At 31.1% G+C, this 21,349-nt stretch overlaps 1 protein-coding gene across 1 annotated transcript; it reads left to right on the top strand.

Annotated features, from left to right (window-relative positions):
- Positions 1-1,936: 1,936 nt before the first annotated feature.
- LOC105762793 (triacylglycerol lipase 1) lies at positions 1,937-5,845 on the top strand. The gene is made up of 9 exons (XM_012580695.2): positions 1,937-2,250; positions 2,687-2,797; positions 3,198-3,338; positions 3,770-3,880; positions 3,974-4,117; positions 4,200-4,240; positions 4,373-4,449; positions 5,020-5,115; positions 5,364-5,845. The coding sequence occupies exons 1-9, from the start codon at positions 2,077-2,079 to the stop codon at positions 5,684-5,686; spliced, it is 1,218 nt and encodes a 405-aa protein (XP_012436149.1). The 5' UTR covers positions 1,937-2,076; the 3' UTR covers positions 5,687-5,845.
- Positions 5,846-21,349: the final 15,504 nt, after the last annotated feature.

Here is a 21,349-nt window from a genome sequence, read left to right on the forward strand (position 1 = left end):
ATTAAATATTTTTAAAAATATCGGTTAGTCTGAAATGATGCACTGAAGTAGACCGATACCGATACGTATTAGTTACTATAAAAAAATTTACGTCCATTGGTACAGTACTTGCACATGATATAGTCAGCTACTTGCTATAACAACATTCGTTATAACTATCAAGTTTCTAGTAGAACCGAATTTTTATATTTTATTTTAACTCTCTAACTTTTTACTACATTATTTATTAAATTAGTTCTCTATAACAACATATTGTCTAATTTTTTAAAGTAAAACTATAACTATTTCATATAAGCAAGCCTATTAATCATCATTTATTAAATAAAATGATCTTAATTAAAATATTATTTTGATAAAATGATTAAATTTCACGTGAAAATCTATTAATCATATTTTATTAAATAAAAATAATATTCAATGATTAGAATTAAATATATCAATTAAATAAACTATTAAGTTCTCTAATTAAATATTCTAGTATGAATTTAGAACACCATAAACTTATAAACTAATTACTTGAATTTAGTAACTCATGATAAATAAATTAATTTAATTTGATAACTCATATTGATTAATTTAAATTATTAGATTTATAAATATTATAATTAATCGGTGAAAGAATATAAAATCAAATATGCATAAAAGCTATATTTCATGCACATGTTATGAGTCTTTTAAAATTGTCGATTTGATCATACTTTCTTTCTTTTTTAACATAATTCTTATTTTCTTTATTTGATGAAAATTCACGATATAAATTCTATGGTAAGTTTACAACGATTATCTCTTTATAACAATATGCTGTTATATGTATTTAGCAATCACAACAGATAAAATTTGAACAGACAAATAAATATGTTACAAAAAGGGATAAGTTTACTTTTACATGTTGAGTGGAGAAAAGTAGTTAGTAATATAACAGTTCAACCTTTCCTCTTTGCCATAGAAAAGTTAATTACCCTTAGAATACCAACAAAACCCCCAATTCTTGCAGCCACAGGAGCAGCCATTGGTAGTACCTCTGGATTAAAATGTGGTATAGGTAAGACAGAGAAAACATCACCTGGGATTTTGATGGGTTCTTCGCTTGCACTTCACATCTGAATTAAATGTGGTATAGGTATGACAGAAAACAACATTTCACAACGCGGCAAATGCTAAGCCCAACATGTTGTTCTTGTATGTAAATTATGTTTTGAAAGGTGGGCAAGGGAGGATAACAGGAAGTAATTTAGGGCTGGTGAGATGGGTTGCCACTTTTTTGGGGTTTGGGATTGCAACGAAAAGCACCAGAATTTTGTGGGTGTAGATCAGTTAAAGATTAGAGATCCAACAAAATTTTGTTTTAATATTTATTTTTGTTTTAAAAGTAGAAACAACAATAAAAAAAAGTAATTTCGGGATTTAAGTGAGATGGTAAGGTTTTTTTTTTATTTTAATCAATAGTTCAGAGTTTGATTCTCACTTAAGTATAAAGTAGTTTTAAAATTCGTGGTCAACATCTCCCCTTTAACAAGCCTATACAATATGATAAATATTTGTATAACGTACCATACACAAATATTTTAAAAGCATTATAAATTTTATCAAAATTGAATTTTAAATAATTTCCCTTTTAAAATTATTGAATTTCTATGTATTTTTAAACTTTTTAGAATTAAGATTAATTTTAAATATAGATCAAATTAATATTACTAAATTTGTTATTATGAAAATAAAAACATACTAATTGTCAGTAACTATTAATGCAACGTCCTATTTTGAAAAAAGAAAACAAAAGTTAAAAGGTTAAAAACTGAAGTAAATTATTAGAAAAGGACATGAGTTAATCGTTCCGACGACAGGATCACGGGCCACAAAATTACAAAAGAGAATAAAAAATGGATCTGCTACGGAAAGATCTGAGAGTCTGAGTTAAATTTTGTGAAGTCTATTAAGCTAAAAGAGAATAAAATTGGAAAGGAGTAGAAAACATTCATATTTATTTAATGGTTAAAATTCATGAAAGCTATGATAAGGTGAACAGAGTGTGGGGCACTCCAGTCCCGATCATTCAACTACTCCCCATTCAGAGAGATGGACAAGTTTCCGGCGTTTCTTCTTCTTCCATTTCTTTGTTTCTTCCACTCTTTGTTTCTTTCCGACGCCGATGTTACCGGAAATTCGTCCGATCCTGGCCTAACTCTCTCCGCCGAGTCTCTCTGCGCCCAGCTTATCGAGCCCAATGGTTATTTCTGCACCGAACACACTGTACTCTCTCTCCCTCCCTTTCTATTATTATTCTTGTCAAGGTTCTTTTGGCCGCTAAGAAACCGGGAAAAAATGATAATGAGGGAAAAATAGTAAAGGACTATTATGTTTTGAGCCATAAAAGAAGCAATCAAAGCAAAATATGCATTTTTTGTTTGTTTTTGGAAGGGACTGCAGAGACGGAGTTTACCTTTCCTTTTCCCTCATTTCCGTTGTACCGATAGTGTCCTTAATTTGTAGATTTTGTTCTACTGTTTCTTTCATCCCCTTATCATAAATTTTGAAGTTTCTTTTTTAATGATTTGTAGAAAGTTTTCTGAAATCTGCTTACTTCAGTACTTTAGGGTTCTCTAGTTAAATTTTGTTGCTTTCTTGTTTGGTAACTGAAAGTGAAGTTTCCTTTTAATTTTGTGGTTTATTACTAATTTTCTTTCAGGTTCAAACTAAGGATGGCTATTTATTAGCTCTCCAACGCATCTCATCTCCTTCTGGGGATCTTAAAGTTCAGCAAGGTCATCCTGTTCTGCTTCAGCATGGATTATTCATGGTAAATTCCCCATTTACCTGAAACAACTTTTTCAAATAACAGAGTTATTTAGCTGTTATTATGTATCTTATTCATGTAAGGTCTTCTAATGTGTCTTGATCCTACCAGCTACTATTTATTGATTTACTTGTATGAATTTTATCTTTTTCCTTTTTCCCCCTTTGTTTTTCCAGTGAAAATGCATGCTGAAAGATGCCATTTTTTTTTCTAAAACAAATCCTAGATCTAGTGGTTGTTGCAATAAATAACAAAGCAAATGAGTTTGTGTGCTTTCTGTTTGTAAGATTATATGTTATCTCTGTTTATATTCTCCAGGACTGTAATTTTGTATATGCATGTCTTTGTTTTACGTTGGTAGGATTTTGTCACTGATTTGATACTACTTTGATATACTAAACAGGCAGGTGATGCATGGTTTTTGGATTCCACTGAACAGTCGTTGGGCTTCATCCTTGCAGACCAGGGTTTTGATGTATGGGTTGGAAATGTTCGTGGAACACGTTGGAGCCATGGACACATATCTTTATTAGATACAGACAAGGTAGGCAAACTCTATACATAATGCCTCTTTCGCTTAGCTAGAGTTCATCTTGCAATATTTATGGATTAGTTAGGCTGTTTTTAATGTGGAGAACTTTAACTACCTTAGATGTTGGTTGCATGAGTATCAGTTTTTTTTTTTTTTATGCAATTTGTGTGTCCAACTTAGTTGGCTGTGTGTGTTTTATGTGTTGACACCCACATGGCTTATTTTCAATGTTTGTGCATCTTTGTTTAGTGTACCACAAAATCCAGTTTCATAGCTTAGTATGCAATATGCTAGTTGTAACACCCTCTTCTCCATTATTTTCTTTCCTTTTTCCCTGCTTAACAATATAAGGGTTTCCTGTTGCTTCTATATCCTAATAAAATCTATGTCAACGTTGACTGGTAGTATCTCATAGACTCGAAAACTATTGGCTTTTCTTGCAGGAATTTTGGGAGTGGAGTTGGCAGGAATTAGCTTTGTATGATCTTGCAGAAATGTTGCACTACATACACGCAATTACCAGCTCCAAAATCTTTATTGTTGGACATTCACAGGTCCTGCATGCATTATAATTACCTAGAGCATGGTTTTCCTGGCTTTTGCTGATTACCTTTTTAGGTTACTTATCCAATGCTTTTTAATGACAGGGCACAATAATGTCTTTGGCTGCTCTCACTCAGCCAGACATAGTGGAAATGGTTGAAGCTGCTGCTCTTTTGTCTCCAATATCTTATTTAGAACATGTCAGTGCTCCACTTGTACTTAGAATGGTCGCAATGCATCTGGATCAGGTATAACTTGTCATTATTGTTGTTTTACCTAGTAAAATCAGTTTCGGCCGTTATGATGTTCTTAGACATTCTTTTCTGGCAGATGGTTCTTGCTTTGGGGTTACATCAATTGAATTTCAGAAGGTTTGCTAATACTTATATCATTTTAGCTTTTCTGTTTTTTCTCCATATCTTTTTCCCTGTTATGAAGGTGTTGATTGACTTTTTTTAAATTTACTGGTTTAATGGCATTATGTGTTTTTATTTTAACTGCAGCGATGTGTTGGTTAACCTTGTGGATTCTTTATGTGATGACCACGTGGATTGTACTGATTTTCTAAGTTCTATAACAGGTTTTCTTCGCCTCTTCTATATTTACTCATACAGATACGAACATCGGTATAAATACACAAACAGATGTGCACCATTTTTGTTGGCTCAGTATGCTATCTCCTTTTTCTTGCTATTTTCTTTTCATGCAATGAACTGTATAAGTGATCTACCTCAAAGCTTTTAGGCTTGGTTAATATTTCCCATTCGATGCTTGACTTGAAAGTTGAAATTATGCCTTAAAAGTGGGTCATTTGCTCTGCTTCAGATTTAATCTAGGATATTGAACTACATTTAGCTGAACAGATAATTGCCCATGGCAGGGTGTTAAAGTTTTGAAGCCATATTTTATATGAATTATAAAATTATATAAAATATAATAGAAGAGTGTATTCTTTTCCTGTCTTGAAGCCTGGAAGAGATGCCATTTGTTTTGCTAAGGTTGCATGAACTTTTAGCTTCAAGAGCAGCTTTTAAATTTTGACTTCATAAAAGTTACCGAGCACTCTGAAACTAAAAAATCTGACACCGATAATGAAAATATTTGAATCTTACTATTAAATTGGAAGGTGTTTGACAAGATGACATTGCAGGGCAAAATTGCTGCTTTAATAAAACTCGCATGAACTTCTATCTGGAATATGAGCCACACCCATCATCGGTGAAGAATTTACGCCATCTTTTCCAGAGTATGCTTCCATCTACCTTCTTTTATTTGCCTTTCATTTCTATTTCTCTGTGTGTTTAACCAACCTGAATGGACTTGTGTCTTTACAAATTCCTCATTCTGGACTATATTAACAGCTGAAATATGTATATTACTTTTCAAGCTGTAATAATTTTTAATTTTCTTTCATTTCTGTTAGAATTCATTTGAATGTATGTTAATTCTGTATGATTTCTTTTGCTAAAACTGGTGTCTTTTTTTAAATGGCAGTGATCCGTCAGGGTACATTTTCCCAGTATGATTATGGAATCCTGAAAAACTTACTGATATATGGACAGTTTAAACCGCCAGCATTTGATCTTAGCAGCATACCAAAGTCATTACCAATGTGGATGAGTTTTGGAGGGAATGATGCCTTAGCAGATGCAACGGATGTGCAGCGCACTCTTGAGGAATTATCGTCAAAACCAGAGTTGCTTTATCTCGATAACTATGGTCACATAGACTTCCTTTTGAGCGTACAAGCAAATAGAGACATATATGACCATATGATCGGGTTTTTCAGGTCGTTGGAAAAGTCAAGCAGTTATTAAAGACTCTGACTGCTTTCTATGTTCTGTCATATAACCTATAGGCTATAGTATTCAATTGTACTTAACTAATTGCTTGTGTGCGTGTATATTGTAAAGTTGACCCCTATTTCCTCTCATATTACTTCATGATCAATAAGATTTAAGAAAGATGGTTTATTATGAGCCTTGAAATATTGGTGAAAGGACCAGCTAGAAATTGGTCCCCGGGGGGTTGCTTCTTTTCTTTTAATTGTAGTATATTGTGCAGACACTGGTAATTTAACCCATTTCCTTGGAATGGATGTTGAGGCAAGTCGTTTTGACAGGGGCGGCAAGCTTGGTTGAAGATACCATCATTGTTGGAGCGAGCCTGCAGAGCGAAGAAACCTTGGCAGAAGTTATGACTGAAGATCGAAGTTATAATCTAACTGCGGATCTCAGAAGTGTTTTCTTTGTTAAGGACAGGTTGTTACATTAGAAGAGCATGGAGCCAGGGGCAACCTCGGAACGGCCAGAGTTCATGTGCTTCATTCATCTCCAAGGTTGGCATAATAGATTTTTTTTTTCCCTATGTATGCCTTCAATGGAATGTGGGTTCGATTCAGTCCCATATTTATATTGTTATTTTGATATGTAAAGAGAAACTGATTTCATTTGTTTCTACTTATTTTTATTAGATTTGAATTATAGCATAATATTAATTGCATCAAATTCAGTTCTCTTCTTTCTAATTGCTTTGCATCTTTCTTCCAACGCGATGCTTGGATAGAAATTACTAAAATACAGAAAATGAAGGTTTTTAGGAATGAAAAATAAGAAAATTATACTTCATATAGGGTGAGTTTGGATGGGCGGTGCGTTTACCTGCGATTAGTGTAAAAATAGCGGTGGCGGTGAGATTAGATATTGTAGCAATACTGTAGCGTGAGACAAAAAGTAAACTAAATGCATTGCACTGTACCACACCCAATCGTCCATCCAAAACCACCCATACTCTTGCTTGAATAAGTTAACTATTCAAAAGTCAAAAAATGAAGCAATTTAATTCTTATATTATTTGAAATTTAAAGAAGAAATACAATTGAAACAGGCATTAGTTAATTTTATTTATGCATAACATGTGTTTAATAACGATTTGTTAAATTTTAAAAATTCATAAAAATTCATATAATAGTAAAAAAATTGAAAGTCCTAACATTATAAAGGGTTTTAAAATTTTAAATAAAAATTCAAAGTTTTGAAGAAAATTTTAAAAATATTATAAAAATAAAAAATCATATAATATTTAAAGAATATTTGAAGATTCTAAAAGAAAATCGAAATGTTGAAAAAAATGTGTTAATTTTAAATATTTTTGGATTAATATTTACTTTGAAAATGATTTTCCATCGATATTCTGTACAAATAATCATTTTCTTGAGGAGATTTTGTTAAAATTATTAATACTTATAAGATACAAGTTATAAAAAGATTTTCCTTGAAATTTAATATATATATATATATCAATTAAGTGTCCCTAATTTTTACTCTCAATTAAATCTTTAACTTATAACATTGGTTGTTAGTTTCTAATGGGACCCTCGACATGACCGATAATGGTAATGGTCACTAAGTTAGCAAATGGATGTTAACATGGTTATTCATATAAAATAAGAAATTAAAAATAAAATAATTATTTTAAAATATTTACAAATTCAAGTTTAGAATCAACCTGCTGCCTAATTTCATTTGATTTTAGACACTTATTTATTTATATTATTTTGAAATGATAAAATTTATATTTATAAAATATTATTAAAAATCATTTAAATTATAAAAAATTAAAAATCATAAAAGTGTTCACTTTCTAGTTTTTTAACAACTTTTAAGTTTAATATATGTTTTGATAGTTGAGTTTAACATTTTTTCTAACGTGCTATCTACGATTTTTTTATACAATATGGCACTCACGAGTAACATTATTAATTTTTAGTATTTAATTTGAATTTTAGGTTGATTTGATGAAAATTAATTATTAATATTATTATATTTCAATTTTTATAATTTTATTAATAGAATAAAATTAATACTAATTGTAAATTTATTTAATTTTATATTTAATTTAATAAATAGAATTATCTGATAAAAGGTTTATTGCTAATATTATCCTTTTTTAACAAAACAAGAGGGTAAAAGCTTAAAAGGCAGAGGTTAAGAGATGGAACTGTCTAAAATTAGGTTCTTTGAATATATGTATCACATTTCAATGTAAAACAAGATAAATATTATGGTAGTCGATCTCGTGGTATGTATCATTTTGATTTTAAATCAGTACCAAGTAGTTTATATTTTGTTTCGTTAAAATTTCGATGTGTATTTTGACTTATTTCAATTAATATTGACTATTAATTTTTTGTATTTTTGAAACTTAGAAAATTTTTATTAATTTTTGTTTTTTTAATTAAATAAATACAACACATTATTTTTGTTAGAGAATCACTTTGAAAATGGTATAAAAACTGATTAAAGAAGGACAATATTTGATTAAATGGTGAAAAGAGAAAAGAACTGAGAGAAAACTGCGTTGGAGGGCACTTGGTGCCAACAACTTAGGCATTTGCCCCAAGAAGAAACAATTGCAGAATAACTAAAATAGCCTGCTTTGCTTAATTCTTGCAGATATATGCACTTGACTAAACAAGCTAAGAAAGACAGGACGAGGGAAAAGAAATGAATCTGCATTGTAGTCACTTGTTTTACACTGCCCCGTCCACTTACTTATGTCCCTCTCCAGGGCTGGGACCAGATTTCTGAACTTCAATGCTTTGAAGATTATTGTATCTGTGTCCAACACCCAAGCTTGGCCCTGAAACCTTCACAGCATGAAGAAACATCCCTTTAAATCTACCCTTTTGAATCTTTTTACTACCATTGCTGTACTGCCACTTTGAATCCCTCAATAGTCCCCTTGCCTCTGCTCCAGGTTTCATGGAACTCAACAGGAGAGAAAGAAGAAGCAAAAATGAAATGATGGATGATTTTCGCATCTTCATAACCTCTGAAACTATTGTTCCTAAGTCTGAATCATTTCCCAAATAAGAATGATTGCCAGATTCTCTATTTATAGTATTTAAGATGTTGTTGGCATTTCATACTGGTGGTGACCTTGTTTATTTGACTATATACATAGGGCAATCCAGCACAAATGTAAGAATCAACCATGTGTCGATTTCAATTTCTGGATGTGCCGCCATCGGCTTAGGTTCAATGGCAGTGAACTAATAAATCAGTTTGGTCTGCAATAATGGCACAAATGAATCGGAGTCAAAATGGGGAACTTTGTTCTCAAAGAATCAAATCATTACACTCAGATTACGTGCTCCGCTCCCCTTTAAGATAAGGGTTGGAACCGGTCAGTCACAAGGTATCAGTCTCTATCACCACTTTTACCAGGTCTTTCTCATGATTTCTGTGGCCGTGGGGCTGCGTCTTTATGGTTCATGGCGAAACCTAGCAAGTCTATGTTCGAATCACTGCAATAAGACGTTGTCATTCCCGGATCTCCTTTGTAACTAAAAGATTCCAACTTGGTCTTATTTTGGCTTGAATATTAGGCAGTTTTGGCGACAGTAGTGTTCAAATAGTGGTTTCACACATCGTTCCTTAATTATGTGATAGGATTTTAATCTTTACTCGTACATTTTGTGACCAACTATTTACCAGTTCGAAAAACACCCTAATAAAAGAATTAACCGCTGTCGTCAGTTGTGAACATTACCATCAAAACTTCCCTGTTATTGATGAAATCCAGATTGTAGTTTTGTAGACTTTTAGATTTGTCCTTTTTGCAGACACTATTTGTTGGCGTAGACTCGAGAAATGGTACACAATCACAAGTTTTCCTTCCATCTCGTTAGTGAAATTGCCAAAGAGACCCCACAAAAAGAGAAAAGTCTGCTACTTCCGCCAGCTGTTCAGTATCCATCTCTCTAGGAAGCACGGACACGGCTCATCTCTTATTGTTGTACATGTGTTCTACACAGATACTCGTCGGACACGCCTAAATACGTATGGGACATGCCGAAATATATATACAAAAAAAGGTTAAACACGGTCCCGGCACGATCACAACACATGTATCTAAAAATGGAGATGGTCACGATGGATAGAAGCCCCAGATTGAAAAACTACAGTCGAGAGTGAAAGAGGAAGAAGAGTTTTAGAATTTATTCCCCGAAAGATTTTTTTTTTAGGAAGGAAATGAAAGGTTTTTTAAGCCAAGTTAAGGTTTTCGTCAAAAGAGATGAAAGATTTTTTTTTCTTAGATAAATTTGAAGCAATCCAAGGTCTTGTTGAACTATTTGTAATCAATTTAAAATATTGGGCTAACTTGCCTTTTTCGTTTATTATTGTGGACAGTTTAAAGTCTTATCTTAAGCTATTTATAAATTAATTTAAAATACTGAGTTGGATATAAAATTTAAATTTTTTCGATAAGAATAAAAATAAAATAAATACTAAAAAGTAAATAGCTTATTTGAGAAGTTTTTTTTTGTCTTTGCTGCACGTTCCCATTTTTTACACTCCAATTTCATCTTTATGTTTGCTTCGCTTATTTCCAATTTTAATTTTTTTATATATATTTTTTATTATCGTATTCGTGTCCGCATTTTTAAAAAATTATCATATTATTGTATCCGTATTGTATCGTATCGTATCGTATCGTATATTTATTACGTGTGCATTTCCCTGTCCATGCTTCATAGCTATCTCTCCTTAATCTTTGGCTTTTTTTAACAATCAAATTCCATTTTCTTTAAATATACTTGTATTTAACAGCCTGACACTGACATGCAGATAATTGACCCATCACCACTAAAGGATGAGCACGAAAATTAGTCCTTAACCCACAACATTAATTAAGCTTTCGAATTTCAATGCAAATATAATCCCAATTCGGGGGCACGAAGAAATTGAAATTATTTTCGGGTTTGAATCAGACTCCTTATTCTTCTCACAGATGTCGAAAGGGCACATTGGTCCCTTATATTGGTGAACATGGCTGCGATGAAAATGGTGCCTTGTCAGTAAAGGCACCATTAGTCTCATACTGTTTCCAGACAGATGGCGAGGAGACCTATCGACCGTCCAGTCCTGGCAACATGCCATCTTCATGTGATCAGCGAGCTCTTTTAAGAGTTCAGCCCATTTGGTTTCTATATAATAATAGGAGATATAAGTAGAAATCAACAAAAGTTGATGGATTATATATTGGGCAAAACTGGAACTGTATGCTTTGAGCTATAACATGAATCTGGTTTGACAATTGAAGTCTGCCCTAAATACCGTATGAAAACAAGGGATCTTTAATGATATTGATTGAAATTAATCACCGTTAGCTTGGGGAGTTTAAATATTGGAAACTTTCGTATTGGTCATCGAAGCTTTCGTAAAATCTGATGTTGATTTCTCTGTCGTTATGCAGAAACAAAGGGTTTCGGCCGCTAAATGCATCTGTGAAAATGAGTGAGCCCCGTACAGTGTTAAGATTAAACAGTGGAATTAGTTTGCCATATATATTACGTGAAAGTTAAACCAAAGTAGGAGGATATATATCATTTTCAAAACTAAGTGGAGGATGCACAGCTAACCAGCTATGGAATCATTCAACTTATCATGAATTTTGGACATTTAAGCTTGGTTGCTGCTATTCAACTTCTGTTTCCACTCAAACTTGCTTTCGTCAAAACTTTTACTGTTCTATGGTCACACTTGATATCAATCTATATTTTTTCATGATTTATTTAAAAGTGTGAGGATTAAACATTGTATAGAAATATAAGACCTTATTGGTCGGGTGTTTATCATCTCTAGAATTTGAGTTCAAATCTTAGTTGTATAAAAAAATCACATTGAATTATTGAACTTACTAATTTTAAAATTTAACTATATTTATACAAATTTATATAATAAAAAACGCAAATAAGTCTTTGGTTGAAATGACAAAATTGTATCATTATGAACTTTAGTGACTCAAGTTTAAATCTCATCATGTAAGTATCTACAAAAGTTCAAACCTCTCTCCTTTCTTTTCAAAGCTAATCGAATGAATGATAATCATATTCTAATTTATCACGAAATTCCTCGTCATTTATTATTCATTAAAACTCATGTAAACTGATTAACTATTATTCAAACAATACAATCAAAGATTCCAGAATTTATTATTGTTATTAAGACATGAGTTTGTGGCATCAAGCTCGAGATATGAGTAATGAAATTGCACATGATCATGTTCACAAAATCTATAGCAAATGTGTGAGAGAATATGGTTGTAATTATAAATAGCAATAACTTGAGATTGAAGCATCACAACTCACTACCCAATTTTCAATAAGAAAAAGCATCGTAATTTGAGATAGGAAATCCATAATAAATATGGATATTAAGGGTGTTTTTTTTTTCCTTTATGTGTTGAATATTCTTAAATCAAGTTTGATGATCCAAAGGATAGAATTAGAGAATTTTACCAAAATACTGGTCATTACAGTAAGTCAAAAAGATTTAGGAACCCGTCTTTTCTTGGTTGAAAATTATTACAGGGAAATTAAATTAGAAGGAAATTATACCTATGCCTGTTGCCTTTTGTAGGAACTCTCTAACTTCCCATTTTGCAAAAAATTTTGGTGCCAGGTATGATGGACTTCACTTTTATCAACTTTACCGAACAATAGGGGCCAAGTTAGAATTTTTTTTAAAGAAGATTGAAATTAAATTGTAATTTTTACAATAATAAAAATATAATTTTACCATTTTAATATTTCATTATAATTTTCAAAAAGTTAAATCAAATTTTCGTAGGATTAAAAGTATAATTTTATCTTTATTAATTTAAAATTTTAAAAATTTTAAAAAACTTAAATAAAAAAAAAATTCTATTTTAGGATATCCAACCCTACCCGCCCCTAACTACACCCAACAATAAAGGTTGAATTTGTTTCAAGTTTATGGAGGCTGCCAAATACCAAGACCCTGGTCATAGTACAAAAATGTCAATGATCTCGCATACCAAATATGTCAAATTTTGCTATGACTCCCTATATTTTGTATAAGTTGTGGACTTAGTTCATATATTTTGATTTCGTCAATTTTAGTTTTGTATTTTTTGAATTGATCAATTGTAATTCATGTACCTTTTTAAAATTTGAAATTCTAGTATTGATCAAATGGTAGAAATTAAATCTGTTTGGTTAAATCTTGATGTTAGTTTTGTACTATGTCTAAAATTATAGATTTAGTCCGAGTTCAACAATTAGATCATTTATTTGTTTCTATATTTTTGAATTTCAAAATTTTAGTCTTGATGTAGCGACAATCTTTAAATTCATAGCTGACTTTTTTATGTGTAATATGTGGAAATAACAAGTTGACATGACATTATATTTGTGATAATATATTTGTCAACTTAATTTTTAAAAATAAAAAACTTAATGAATTTAATAGATACTGTTTGGTTAAGACTAAATTATTTAAAAGGTACCATTTAAATTAATTTATTTTATACTTCAAAATTTTGTCTAAAATAGACATTTTAATTTCTTACCGTAATTTTTTATAGTAACGAATAGGGGTGTGCAAAATTCGGGTAAAACCGAAAAAATTCGGTTAACCGACCGAATTAGGTTAATCGGTCGGTTAACCGAATTTTTTTGGTCGGGGATCGGTTAATTATTTTTTTGATTTTTTGGTTAACGGTTAATTCAGTTCGAAACCGGTCGGTTAACCGAATTTTTTCGGTTTAACCGAAAAAATTAATAAATAAAATTATAATATATAAATAGGCCCACTATTCATCTAAACCCAAGTATTCAACCCAACCCAATTACCCAACCCAACCCAATCATAAAAATTACAAATAATTTAATAAATAAAAATAAAATTCTAAAACTAAGACTAAAACTAAAGTCTAAAAGTCTAAAAATAATTTAATTATGTAGTGATTCAATTTGGTTAATTCGGTTAATTCGGGTAATTCGGTTAATTCGAGTAATTCGGTTAATTCGGTTAATTTGGTTAATTTTCAACCAAAAATAAAAAAAAACATATAATTTTCGGTTAATTCGGTTAATCGACTGAATTAACCGAAAAAATTTTGGTTCGGTTAACAGTTAAAGAATTTGAAAGGTCGGTTAATTCGGTTAATGTTATTTTGAGTCGGTTAACCGAATGAACACCCCTAGTAACGAAGAACATTAAAAATTAACAAATCATTTTTTTATTACAATCGCAACATAAACGAAGAACTAACCATATATAATCTTTTGACCTGATATTTTTTATTATTAAAGAATTAATTAACTCAACTACTAATAATTTCTCATTTCAATACATAATATTATATTCTCAATGGCTTAAAATTTGGCAACTTAAATTCCTTTTGGTCTTAAAATATAAGACCCACATGTTTGGATTAAGCACTTCATCACAGCTAAATTTCATAATTTTAAGTAGGGTTTATATTCAATGTATTGACAGTGAACTATGTAGTGTATCTATAAACAAATTTAATTAAATATTAAAATTTTAATCATTTATTTAATTTTTAATGAGTTATTAGTGTGCGGTTCATTGTCATTTACTATAAATATAAAAATAATATAATAAATTTAAAATGGTCCGTTTAGACGTGATTATTACGGAACTCCACATAAAACACATTAAATCGAACTCTGCTTGTTGAACAATATATATATATATTGCCCACTTACGGCTTACCCGTTACACCACACACACAGTTATATATCATGTAAAACCAGCCAAACTGCTTGTATATATATATCATCTTCTAACAAAAACAATGGGTGGAAAGTTATGTTTGGTGAAGGTTATTGCTTTTCTTGTCTTCGTCTTGAGCATTCTTGTCATCTTCAAGACTGATGATGCTGTAATGGCAGCTCAACCAACCAGAGCCCGAGGACTGAAATTGGGAACCTTGATGGGAGAAATGAAGGGCTCATGGACTCTTCATGGTGGACCTAGCTCAAGTGGTCCAGGACATAAATCTTGTGAACCACCAAGTCAGGGTTGTCCCTAACTCCCTGCTCCACCAAGCTCGGAAGAGGGGGACTTCACCCTTTTCAGTCGCATACGGCTCTAGAGTCTAGCCTATCAACTTTGTAAATTCCTTCTTCATTTTTCTCTTGTTAAATAACTAGAAATATTAGAAACAGGTATCTTTTTTTTTCTATGTTACTCAAATATTGAATATTAATATCCTGTCCAATATATATCAATATTTACTTGATAATTACATGTATGATAAACACATAAACTATTAACCCAAAATAATAAACATTAAACTGTAATCCCTAAAACTCTAAACCATGGACATTAAATCATATATTCTATAACGTAAACCCTAAAATAAAATAAAAATTTTGCAGCGCCACTAAAGTTCCCAATAGGCCTAACCTGACCCCGAATCTTTAAACCCTAAATCACTAACTCTTAACTTCTAACCCTTAACCCAAACCACTAACCCCGGCCCTAACTACTAACCCTAAACCTTATTTAATACATAAATTAAAAAATATTAATTAATCAAAACCCTAAATCCTAACCCGAATCCCTAACCCCTAACCCTTAAACCTTATTTTATAAAAATTAAAACACACTAATTAATCTAAACCCTAAAGCCTAACCCGACACCGAATCCATAAACCTTAAATCTCTAACTCTTAATCTATAACCCCTAAATTACAACCCTTAAATTAACCAGAATCCCTAATTCCATAATCTATATAAATGTTAAAATTGTAACTCTTAAACCGACCTTAAATACTAAATTAACCGTATACCCTAAACTGCATATATATTAAACCCTAAACTATAATGATAAATAATTAAATATTTTAAAATTAATACTATTGTATCTTTTACAATTATATATGAAATTATTTAATATATAAATTACAAATCAATCAGTCATGTACCTAAAATTTTTTAAAATTATTTTAAATAATACTATTTCAATTTTTCCATTTTTAACAAATATTCAATTAAAAATAAATTGAATTTTAATTAATATAAATAAACAAATTAAATATAAAAAAACATATAAAATGATTTTGTGGCGCTTTTAGGAAAAACGCCGCTAAAGCACTAAAAAGTTCCGAAAACGATGCCGTTTGGCTTAGGTTTTTTGTGGCGTTTCGGGAAAAGCGCCGCTAATACTATGCTTTAGCGGCATTTTCCCGTGTGCGCCACTAATTCCAGTATACATCAAGAACTAAACGCTGTGTTTTCGTTAATATCTTTTGGCGGCACTTACCAAAAAGCGCCGCAAGCATTAGCGGCGTTTTGAAATAAGCGCCACTAACTCTAATATACCTCAAGGACAAACTCTGCGTTTTGGTTAAGATACTTTGCGGCGCTTTCCACAAATGCCGCTACTACTGTACTTTAGCGGCGTTTTCCAATAAGCGCCACTAATTCTAATATACCTCAAGATCAAACTCTGCGTTTTGGTTAAGATATTTTGAGGCGCTTACCACCAAACGCTGCTATTACTATGCTTTAGCGGCGTTTTCCTTAAACGCCACTGATTATAGTATACATCAAGATCAAAACGTTGCGTTTTGGTTAAGATATTTTGCTGCGTTTAACGCTCAGCGCCGCTAATACTATACATTAGCGGCATTTTCTTTGCAAGCGCCACTAATTGTAATATACATCAAGACCAAACTCTGCGTTTTGGTTAACATCTTTTGCAGCGCTTCCGCTAAACGCCGCTAATACTATGCGTTAGCGGCGTTTGTTCGTAAGCGCCACTAATTCTAATATACATCAAGACCAGAACGCTGCGTGTTGGTCTTGAGATTTTGTGACGCTGTGTGGTAAACGCCGCTAATGATGTTCTTTTACGGCGTTTATTCAGAAAACGCCACTGTTCGTCCAGCTTTTTGCGGCGTTTTAAAAGAAGCGCCGCTAATGCTAGATCTTTAGCGGCGTTTTATTCTTAGCGTCGCTAATGCTCGATTTTTAGCGGCGTTTGTAATCCAAACGCCACAAAATATGCCGCTAAAAGCCTGTTCTTGTGTAGTGATATATATATCTCCTATTCATTTCATCGTACACTTGACCAATGTAACAACTAAAAAAATAGGGAAATAAAGCTCTCAAATAGTAGATATGCTATCCTCAAGGACCTCAACTCAGTGTCAATAAAATACTAAGTTTCACTTGTTTTAATTTTTTTTAAATTATCATTAATATCAATCAAAGCATCTTGTATTAGTAACAATCTAATTGATTTGAACATGCACATTTTTGTTTGGATATGTTGAATCCATATGTTAAAAGAAGAAAAAATTTGCTACATTTGAAGCTGTGCATGTATAGATAATAGGACTGCACACACCTGCAAAACAAATCAGAAATCAAACAATGAATCAAGAAAATGGGTGTGAATTAATGCGTTCAACACACTATGCAGTACCCATGTTGCATGGAGCTTTGTGTTTACTTGATCAGCAACGATATTCATTATCCTTGCAAGTCCCCACTTACTACTTCCTTTAAGCTACCAACCACTTCGAGTGTGGTAGAGTAGGCTTGGTTGACCAATATGTTGTATCCCACTTTCCATGTCATATTGAAGTTAAGCAGTAAACAGTGGATACAAATGTCTTCCCCTTCAACTTGTTGCCCAGTGGAGCTTTGAAATCCAATATGCCGATCTCCTTTGTAAGCCACATAGGTGAAAACACCTCTCCCCTATCCTTTTAGAGTATTCACATTAAAAAATAATTTGTGATTCTTTTGTTGTAAATTTTTGGATTTGAAAAATTGGAAAATGAGATAATGCGTTCTCATAAAACTTTTTTAAGAACAGTTGTTTCCTCCCTTCATATGCAAAACGGTCCAAAAATACTATTATCATGATATATGCCTATTTACCCAAATAACTTGTAAATATGAATATTGACATATATCATCTAAGGAAAAATGAAAAGATTGTACTAAATAGATTTCTCACTTGAATTGGATGTCTCAACTCAAAGTTGAGGTGTCTATATATATAGGCCAAGAAAAGGTGTGGTTAAGTGCCTCATTGAAAAAGTCTTTTATCTTTTCAAATTAGAGAGTTCCACCAAAATAATCATAAACGGTTAAGAAGGTTTTGAAATATTACCAAACCAACCTCTCATTTATATCAACATTATTTTATTTATATCTCTTTTTATATTTTTATCATTTATAAATGATATTATATACATAACTTAACTATAAGCTCCTCAATCAATGTGGGATTTATAGCACTTCCCTTTCTGTTAAATTGTTTGTTTAACTACCAAGCCTATTTTTTTTTATGTGGGATACAATGCCATGCCAACTTTCAATGTAAGATGTAATGATGCATGAATGTTTTCCTAACTTATATATTGATACATGTACAAATGAGATGAAATTTATTAAATTAAATTCATCAAAGTTACCAATTTTAACGTCTGAAAAATCAATTGACTTACAACCCATTTTTTGATGGGATCCAGGCATTTATGAATCGAGATGTCTATTGATTGAAGAAATATCTATTTCTTAGCTTCGAACCACACTTTGAATAATCTTATTTTAAGTTTGGGAGCTCAAGTTATGATCGTTATAGTGAAGGCTGCATTAGTAGAATTTCTGGATAGATTATCATGGGAAATTACGAATCTCAAGCTTTGATTTGTGTTTAAATCATATTGAGTTCGATTTTAAAGCTTAAATTTGATTATACATTAGCCCAATATTTTATTTATTAAATTTTATATTTTTAACATTTATTTATTAAGTTTAGGATATAAGTATTTTAAATTGTTTAGAAATTTTATATTTTTAGTTAACAAGAAAGTTTAGTTCCATCATAACTACTTCTTTTTCAGATTATTTAACCTTTTATGGTACTTACAAGTTTTACTTTTAACGTAATTAGCTAGTCTATATAAAGACATCTTTATTATTCATTAGGTATGACGTTTTATTATTTGATTTAATAAAAGCACTATATTTTGCAAGATTCAATTCTTTTTTTATTTTTTAGAAGATTTTTTTATTTAATCTTGCTCAAATTTTTTTAAGAAGTTCTTCAAACTCCAGGTTGCCAAGAAATCTTTCTTAAAAGGTTGGTTAGAGCTATTGGTTGAGTTTATCAAGAATTCTTTTTTAACCCAAACCTTACCAACTTACTAGATTCTCTATTTTTCTTACTCAAACTTCATGATAACCGCTCCATGCAGAGTTTCCCAAAACTATCTCTTCTTCGAAGCAACCAAGGAAGAAGATGAAAAAGAGAAGAAGGTAAAACAAATTTGAGAAGAAGTCTCTCCGAGAAGTCATTTCCCAGCTATTTATAGCCATTCACGCTCGATTATCAACCCCATAGAAATCATTCGTTGGTAATCATTTTGTCTCTCACTAAGGAATTCTAGCTGGTTTTAATCTAATCGAACCAGAATTGGATCTCAACCACATCCAAGATCAGTCATTGAGTTTTCCTAACTTTTCAATAGAGGCCGCTAATTTATGACTTCTTTCAATTTAACCCCTCAATTGTTCCTTAATTTTCGTACTTAGAGAAAATTGAGTGTGACACTCCATTCTAGTAAGGTTGTAGAAAACATGACCTATTGCTATTAAAGACTATACATGACTTGTTGCTAACATTTTCATGATTGAGTGAAAGTCTCACTTCTACACTATTTAACTTTGAACATTTAACCAATAGTTGAATCTAGATGGGTAAAAGTTCTCCAAGCTTGTTTGGCTAGCAAGGCATCATTCACCAATCTTGTATGTCTGATGCTCGGTCTACTTCACACACTGGTAATTCTAAATCAATATCACATATATTCTTTATAACTATACCAATTCTCCTTAACAATATTTTAACTTTAATTAAAAAAAATTAAGTTTTTGGTTAAGGTTAAGATTTTGGATTTTGAGTTGCAACTTAGGTTTTAGAATTTTAAAATTTAGGTTTAGGATTTAAGGGTAGTTGTAAGATTTTATTATTTAACATTTAGGATTCATGTTAAGATTTATGGTTTAGGATTGTATAATTTTTGAGCTAATATACACGTCTTTTTCATTTTCTCTCTTCTCATCATTCTAATTTGGAAGTATTCATTTTTTTTTTGGTATTAGGATGAAAAATAGTCATTCCTCGTATTTTCTTTCCTCTCGCTTTACTTCCCGACCAAGCATACTTTAAATTTATTTTCTTTCAACTCCCTCTTCTTGTTCTTCACTTTTTCATCCAACCAATAACACTCTAAAATGGGTGGGGTGTTTGAAAGTTGAAAGTTTATTGTTAAATAAAATTGAAACAAGGCTAACTCACCACCCCATTGAGCAGGCTGAGCAAACAGTTGGGCTAGAGCCTAGTTCTGTGTTTTAACCGTTAAATTAAGCTCAAATTATAACTTGGTACCATCCCTATTACAACCCCATGGAAATCATTTCTGTCGGGTTTTTTACAAAAATATTATAAAAAAATAAAAATTAACCAAAATATTATATTTTTTTTATTTACCAAAATATTACTTTTTTTATTATTTACGATAATATACAAAAAAAACCTACAAAAGCCTGCAAAAAGTTGACACCAACCTGATCAGGCCAATCACATTGGCGGCACCAAAGGTGCCAAAGAGATTGGTGCCACCAATGGGGCCAAAGGACTAAAATGTGGCTAATTACCTTCTAAGCCCTCCTTATTTATTATTTTCTTTTTATTCCCCTTCAACTCATTTTTTTATTTAATAACTCTATTTTAATTTAATAAACTATTCTCATTTAATAACTCTATTTTAATTTAATAAACTATTAAGTAATACTTAATTTTTTTTAAATTAAAATAGAGTTATTAAATGAGAGAATTCTAATTAAGTGGCCATTTGTAGTTTTAAGGACCTGACATGCAAATTTACCATTTTGAATTTTGAAAGTGAATTGCTGCTGTTGTGCGCACTAAAATTGAAATGTGGCTAATTTCCTTCTAAGCCCTCCTAATTTATTATTTTCTTTTTATTCCCATTCAACTCATTTTTTTATTTAATAACTCTATTTTAATTTAATAAACTATTCTCATTTAATAACTCTATTTTAATTTAATAAACTATTAAGTAATACTTAATTTTTTTAAATTAAAATAGAGTTATTAAATGAGAGAATTCTAATTAAGTGACCATTTGCAGTTTTAAGGACTTGACATGCAAATTTACCATTTTGAATTTTGAAAGTGAATTGCTGCTGCTGTGCGCACTAAAATTGAAATGTGGCTAATTGCCTTCTAAGCCCTCCTTATTTATTATTTTCTTTTTATTCCCCTTCAACTCATTTTTTTATTTAATAACGCTATTTTAATTTAATAAACTATTCTCATTTAAATTAAAATAGAGTTATTAAATGAGAATAGTTTATTAAATTAAAATAGAGTTATTACTTAATTAGAATTCTAAGGAGGGCTTAGAAGGCAATTAGCCACATTTCAATTTTAATGCGCACACCAGCAATTCACTTTCAAAATTCAAAATGGTAAATTTGCATGTCAGGTCCTTAAAACTGCAAATGGTCACTTAATTAATTTTCATTTAATAACTCTATTTTAATTTTAAAAATTAAGTATTACTTAATATTTTATTAAATTAAAATAGAGTT

The sequence above is a fragment of the Gossypium raimondii genome, chromosome 12 (genome assembly GCF_025698545.1).
Source record: "Gossypium raimondii isolate GPD5lz chromosome 12, ASM2569854v1, whole genome shotgun sequence".
NCBI lineage: Eukaryota > Viridiplantae > Streptophyta > Magnoliopsida > Malvales > Malvaceae > Gossypium > Gossypium raimondii.